The sequence below is a fragment of the Cebus imitator genome, unplaced genomic scaffold (assembly GCF_001604975.1).
Source record: "Cebus imitator isolate Cc_AM_T3 unplaced genomic scaffold, Cebus_imitator-1.0 Scaffold121, whole genome shotgun sequence".
NCBI lineage: Eukaryota > Metazoa > Chordata > Mammalia > Primates > Cebidae > Cebus > Cebus imitator.
Window position 1 is genome coordinate 3,937,419 of NW_016107436.1, and position 7,380 is coordinate 3,944,798.

At 42.7% G+C, this 7,380-nt stretch overlaps 1 protein-coding gene and 1 pseudogene across 1 annotated transcript in view; one reads left to right on the forward strand and one right to left on the reverse strand.

Annotated features, from left to right (window-relative positions):
- The window catches only part of USP32 (ubiquitin specific peptidase 32), a 213,830-nt gene extending 211,307 nt beyond the window's left edge, over positions 1-2,523 (forward strand). Inside the window, exon 33 of the mRNA XM_017539840.2 lies at positions 252-2,523. Within this exon, the coding sequence (XP_017395329.2) occupies positions 252-444 (193 nt within the window). The 3' untranslated portion in view covers positions 445-2,523. The remainder of the gene's footprint in view (positions 1-251) is intronic.
- Positions 2,524-2,585: 62 nt separating this feature from the next.
- Positions 2,586-4,932, reverse strand: LOC108312091 (annotated as a pseudogene).
- Between the last annotated feature and the right edge of the window lie 2,448 nt (positions 4,933-7,380).

Sequence of the window (7,380 nt, forward strand, 5' to 3'; positions counted from 1 at the left end):
AAAAAAAAAAAAAAAAAAAAAAAAAAAAAATTTGATGGGGTTTTAGGTCATTCTTTTTTGACTTGTCTATGGTCAAAATACTTTCCCCAAAGCAAACTTTGGAAATAATGGGGCTCATTTTAAAGGGGCAGGTGTGAAATAGCCAAACTAGTGAGCTTATCAGAAGCAATCATGTTTAGTAATTACAGAGGGTTGGTTTCCCCTTCCCTGGCAAGGATTTAGAGCCATATAGTGATGGCTTTTTGTTAAAGGTTTTTCTTGCCCTTTCAGGAACTTCACCCTGATGAAATTGACACCGACTCTGCCTACATTCTTTTCTATGAGCAGCAGGGGATAGACTATGCACAATTTCTGCCAAAGATTGATGGCAAAAAGATGGCAGACACAAGCAGTATGGATGAAGACTTTGAGTCTGATTATAAAAAGTACTGTGTGTTACAGTAAAGCTACCACTCTGGCTGCTAGATAGCTTGGTGGTGAGGGAGATGACTCCTTGTAGCTGACATTTGGCAGAAGCGTCACTGAAAGGCAAGCTAAATGTAGTTATTTTATCCTGTGACCCTGAAGCACAAAATAAAAATTCTAATTAAAATAGTTAACTTTAAGAGTAGTAATAATTTTATTTTGAAGTCTCATACAAGCTCTCCGACAGAGAACTTTCAGGCAGATCCCACCATTAGCCTGTAAACAAAGGGTTTGGCACCAGCCACCTGGGACCAAATAAGAATTCAACTGTGCTTGTCCAGATGTGAACAAATATGTAGTGAGTATAGAGTTTACCAGTAATCATAACAAATATTAAAGATTTCCTTGGAGTCAAAGTAAAAAACAAAAAATTATAATGTTGTCTAGGGACGACATGATATGCTACCTCCTTTTTCCTGAAGTTTTATTCCATTATATTGACAAGATGGAGAAAGCAAGATCATGAAGGTGTGCAAATGATTCTTATGGCATGGATGATGATTTTTTGATTTATTTTTTAAATTGTTTCCCTACTCTGTCTTTCTTGTTTTTTGTTTTTGTCATTGTGTTTGAGTTTGAGACACAACCAGTCATTGGTGGCAGGGGCATATAGTGGTTAGTCTGAAAGGGAGGCTCTCTTAAGAGCTATGTGCCTTCCACCCAGAGCCTTGTGGGAGACCCAGTAAAAAGAAAACGCATCCTGGGAAATCCAGCTACCATGGCCCTCCCAATGGAGGCATCTTACATTTAGGATACTTCAAGTATCCTCAGAAATGTATTCCGCACCCCCGGCCCCACCCATGCTGAGGGAGGGGATGTTTGCCAATATTTGCATCATCTTCACATGCACATGTTGCAACAAGAGCTTCTGGGAAGGTAAGCAGCATTGGAGCTAGATCAAGTTTCACAATTAGTGGTTCTTTTCCGTGTTTGTTTTGCACTTTAAAAAAGAGAGAACACATGCAAATGGATCTGCTTGTGTGTATTTGATGGCTCTAAGGGCTATAAATTAAAACAAAACACATCCCAGACATTAGGATTTCATAAATTTATTTAAGGAAGTTGGTAGTTTTAGGAAGTCAACTTTAGTTTTGCTTTATTTGCATGTCCACTAATTTTTTTATTTTGATATTTGTCTTTTTAAAAAATTTTACAGTAGTTATTAAAAGTTATGTTTCTTTGCTTACTTCATTTTTTTCTCCAATTATTCAAGACTGGAACAAACATAAATATTATTTATTTCAGGTAGCATTTTTTTTCTGTGTAGTTTTTTAATATATATTTGAAGGAAATGTTTCATCTTGTTTTTGGTCTTTGTTTATTCATTTAGACCCTGCAAGTTGATTCTCATTAATTGTCAGATTCCACTACCCTTTCTTCCTCAGAGGTAGTAATTACCAATGTAACTAAGCATTTGTGTTCTGATATCTGAGGCCAGTAACTATTAATATCTAGTTCTTTTCAGAGCATTTGGAATGGTTACCTTAAATGACTACCTAAATTGAAATCCTTTTCAGAAAAAATATAATTACAAGTAGAAAGGAGTGGCCTAAATTGTATAGTGTAATAAAGTCAGACAAAATGCATACTTTATAGTTTCAGATTTTCAGTATATAAAATGTGTCCATTCCTGGACATGTCCCATTAAAAAGTGGAAGATTTTAAATAATTTCTTTACAGATGTTTTATTTAAGCAGGTAGCACAATCTACTAATGTTGTTTGATCTGTGTTTGTTATACTGGTTGTAATTAATTTTTTTAATTCATGAACTAGCAGAAAGTTTATTAAATTAACTATTAACTACATTCACCTTGTAAATTACTGTATAAAACTTGTTGACAATGCACTGACTTTAGAAAGATGTTAATGTACATAAATAGAGTGTAAATAAAATAGTGTTGATGTACTGAAATATGAACTGTATAAAAAGTATTGGTAATTGTATATGGGGTGTACCTGTTTATCTGTAACTATTATCCAAACAAATTAAATACTGTGGATGCCTCTATGTGCTGTTTTGCCTCATACAAGTAAACACAGAAAGTCAAATTCTTCAACCTCTCTCTCTGTGATCCTGTTTTAATTCTCCTACTTTAATAATTTCTTTCTGACTTATAGAGGGGATGCTTCATCTCTGAGGTTGGAAACTGTAGAGCAGGATTCCCCAACCCCGGGGCTACAGACCAGTACCGTCCTTGGCCTGGTAGGAACTGGACCACACAGCAGGAGGTAAGCAGTGGGCTGTATTTACAGCGGCTCTCCCTCGCTCGCATTACCGCCTGAGGTTAGATCAGCAGTGGCATGAGATTCTCACAGAACGGCAAACCCTATTAACTGCACATGCTTGCGATCTAAGTTGTACGGTCCTTATGAGAATCTAATGTCTGATGACTTGAGGTGGAGCAGTTTCATCCTGAAACCATTCCCCCTGTTCTTCCCTAGTCTGTGGAAAAATTGTCTTCCACGACATCAGTCCCTGGTAAAGTTGGCAACACTGATGTAGAGAGTAGAACAAGATCCCTGCGTGACCAGGTGACTTTAAACATGGCTCACATCCCTTTTGTGGTGTGGTGGCCTGTGCCTGTAGTTATCCCAGCTATTCGGGTGGGAGGATCGCTTGAACCCAGAAGGTTGAGATTGCGGTGAGCCTCAATTGTGCCACTGACACAAACCAGCCTGGGTGTCAGAGAGACCTTATCTCAGATAGATAGATTGATTGATTGATTGATTGATTGATTAGATAGATTAGATAGCTACTTGGAAGGACCAGCCTATGGAGACGGGCAAGCATTTTGTTTCTAGCTTCTGCATGGCCCTGTGTGTTGAGAAAGGTCTTTGGCTGAGGGTGGCGATTCTGCATGGAGTCTCTCCACCACTTGGTGGCATTGCTTACGGTGTCTTCTTACTTCTAAACACCATTGAATTGGAGCAAGTAGATGATTTGCCATATTTTTCCCAGCTAGTCTGGAGGTTGAACATAGAATTTTACTGGGATACACCAGAATGTGTAATTTGGGGAGCACTTTTCTCTTGATAATGTATCAACAGCTTCCTTAGTATTGAAATCACAAAAAGTCAGAAATGCACACACCCTCTATGATCACACATCCATACAGGACCGAGCAACATAAGGCCTTTTAAGTTTGCCAGATTTCCTGACCAGTGGGAAGCAAGAGAGTAGGTTAAGTGTGCAGCAGTCACAAACCAGGCCTATGAGAACCTAGTTGGGAACAGAACGTAAGACAATAGTGAGTGATGGGGACTACTGTGAGTGGTAGGCACATGCCCGTCTAAAGGCTCCACGTGACTGTCGCCCTGCAGTAACATGGGCCCCAGTGTTCACCAAACCTTTTTTTTCCCCCATAAAGAGAAACCAGAAATCCAGATATCAATACAAAGTATCTAGATAGAAGTGTTGGTAAATTTTTTAAATTTTGAACATTGTGCTGCCCAAAGAAGGTATCTGCAAGCCAGGTACAAACCAGCTTTCTACTTACCTCTGGTAAGTAGAAAGGTCATAGACTGAGCCCATTACATTGGAGGTCAGATTCTAACACTAATTTTCTCAGATTTCTAATGCCCAATGAAAATACCACTTTGTTTGCAAAAGGTTATTAAAAGGAATAGATCATGTATGTAGACACAGAGCTTGCCACCTCTTAGGTACTCAAAATCATTCTTCCCTCACTTAAGGAAACAGTACAGGCATAATATAACAGTATTGTTATGATCAAGCTCATTATCAGGAGGCATACACCTAAACAACAGGGAAGTGAGCACCTACCATGGACAGAGCTTTCTGCTGGGTTGTCTGGTGCCAGCAGTTCCCAACCTGGCAATTCATCAGCTTCGTCAGAATCACCAGCAGCTTGTCCAGATATGGTTGATTGGATATGTTAGTCCAAAGTCCCACCCATATTATACCTAGTGTTCTGTGCCTGTTACACCCAGATTTATGAGATTCTGTCCTCCCATGCAGTCCAAGAATCTGCATTCTAATTAGTTCCTCAGAGGAAGCTCTTTTGCAGCGAGTTTGCACTGGTCTGTGGGTTGGTCATTTATGGAAACCACTGCTCCAGGGAATGAATCATTATTTCCAGTCTCATTAGGGAAAGATGATATGCGTATGCACACGGGTAAGGAGAAGTGACAGTAATTAGCCAAAAGCTCTGTAGACGCAATTGTCTCTGATGAAGTGCTGACTGATGACATCAGACAGTAGCTAGCTGTTGACGGTGTACCTGGGGAAAGCTAAATGCAAAATGGAAGCAAACTGCGCCATGAAGTGAGATCAGGATGACAGGGTCAGAAACATGGAGAGGGCGGCTCAGACGGACAAAGGAGAAGAGGCAGGATTCAACTGGTGTATTTTGGAGGCAGTGCAGCCTGCCTGTGCTGAGTTGAAAGTGCACGAGGAGCATAGTAGGCAATAACAGGAAGGCAGGTGCTATGAAAACCTTTGAAAGTCAGACAAGTTGTAATAAAAATATTTCACGTTGTCAGGTATCTTGGGATGGTTGCCAAACACTTTTCTATGGTTTCCATAAGTACATATCTATTTTGTGTATGTATTTATTTATTTTTGTTTTTATGAGACAGAGTTTTACTCTTGTCGCCCAGGCTAGAGTGCAGTGGCTAGATCTCTGCTTACTGCATCCTCCGCCTCCCGGGTTCCAGCAATTCTCCTCGTCGGCCTTCCAAGTAGCCTACAGGTGCTACACCACCATACTCAGCTGATTTTTATATTTTTAGTGGAGACAGGTTTTCACCATGTTGGCCAGGCTGGTCTTGAACTCCTGACCTCGGGTGATCCACCCGTCTCGGCCTCCCAAAGTGCTGGGATTACAGGTGTGAGCCAGCATGCCCGGCCATACATATCTATTTTATATCGTTTTATTATAAACTTAAGTTCTGTATTTCTGTCTTTTTCATATTCACAATCCACTTTGGCTGGAATTTCTCTTGATAACAGACTTTAGACCTTACCACAAACCCAAGAGGAACTCACAGGTGGGCTTAAAATGCTAGGCTTAAAATGCCCCAAGAAGATTGAAGCAAGTGGAGGAGAAAGGAAAAAGGAGTCAGGCAGAAGGGGGAAAACCTAGAAGAGCTCTGGATGTAGAGGAGGCATGCCAGAGAGAGGAGCCCAGTCACAGCTGAGTGCAGCCCAGGAAGGAGAAATGGCCTGGTTGGAGGCCATCCAAGGCCCTTGGGGGTAAGGGGACAGAGCTTCTCTGCTGATCTGATAGTGTTTTCAGTGCCACCCTTCAGGTATCCCACAGCAGGATCCTCTGCTGTGGATGGCTAAACCCCAGTGCCTACTGGGATTAGAAGGGAGAGGAAGACTTCCACATAGGGATCAATGGGGAGCCTCCAGAATAGAGTAGGAGATGCCCACGGTCATCATCAGAGGCTGCCGTAGCCCCAGGTTCAGAGCAATCATCTTAGCTGATGCTATGGAAAGCAGTAGACCAGGAGTTCAATCTGCAGTGTTTGCCCTGCACTTGGCAGAAGTGTATGACCTTGGGGAGTCACGTGCTTCCTCCATGCCTTGGTTCCCCCAGTGAATAGTGAGGGAGTTGCATAAGGTCCGTTGTCTTCAGCTTTTATTTGAAACAACATCAGGACCTGACCCTTCTAGCCACATTTACCTGAAGGACCCATAGCTAAAGTGCCCGTCACGTCTAAGCATTCAGAGAGCCAAGCACACAGTGCTCCAGTAAGGCCTCGGGAGCTCCCAGAGAATCCCCAACAAGAGGAGTTGGCAGTGCTCCCAGCAGGCAGTGCTCTCATTTGGCCTGCTAGAAATCATTGTGGCCACAGGATGGGCCTTTCCAAAGGCCATTTTGCTACTCAGTATACTGGGCAGCCAATTAGGGTGAAGAAGCCACAGGGAGTGTCCAGAGCAGCCAGCCTGCTGCCTGGCCTCTCCCCAAGACTGAATATCCACAGGGAGCAGCCCTAGGCCCTGTGGCCTTTCATTGTTGTGCCACCTGGAGAAAGTACTGCTGCCACTCCTTGTTTACAGAGCTCCCTGCAGCATGGAGCTGCGAATAAACATCCTCTCACTTGGGGAGGGATGGGAGAAAGGAGAGGGCTAAATCGACTAAAACATGTTCATTGAGTATCTACCACTTGGTTTAAAGGATAGTCCTGAGCTTGGAACCAGAAGAAACACTGGAGATGGACTGAGACATTGACTGGACTTCTATTTGCCAAACCCTATGCTATGCGTGTTTCATTCATGATTTGTGAATGCTCACCACAGCTCTCTGAGGGATGCACGATCATCCCTTTTTCTAGATAAGGAAGCTGTGGCTCAATCAGGTTAAGTCACTTGCCTGTGGTGTCACACGGATGGAACATTTCTGAGCTGAATTCAAAGCCAGGTTCATCCAGCTGCTTCTTTACCACCCTGCCTCCCCTGAACTGGAGTCTGTGATCCACCACTTAGCAACTCCTGGCACATAGGTAGTCACCCTGAGCCTCAGTGGCCTCATCTTTGACAAGGGATGAGGGTCACCATGACCCTAGCTACTTTAGCGTTTTGTGATAAGCCCTGAATGAGAAGTTGAATGTGGAACCCTTTAAAACCAAGAATGCCTGTGCAAATGTAGAGTATTGTTATGTAAGGAGAGGAAATGGATGTCCCCAAAGCAGCTCCTCCTCTTAACTCCTGGAAGATGAGAAACTCTGATGCAGATAGAGAGTCATGCAGGCGTCTCCTCTCGGTGGAGATGGATGTCCTAGGTTTGTTCTATTCACCTCTGATGGCCCAGGGACCTTAGCAGCTGGACAGAGAGAAAAAGCAGGGAGTAGATGGGGAGGTAGAACCAGGGAGGGAGAAAGGACTCTGGTTTGAATCAAGCAAGGACTCTAGTTCCAAACTGGACTTTGGAGTGTCTGATAGTATC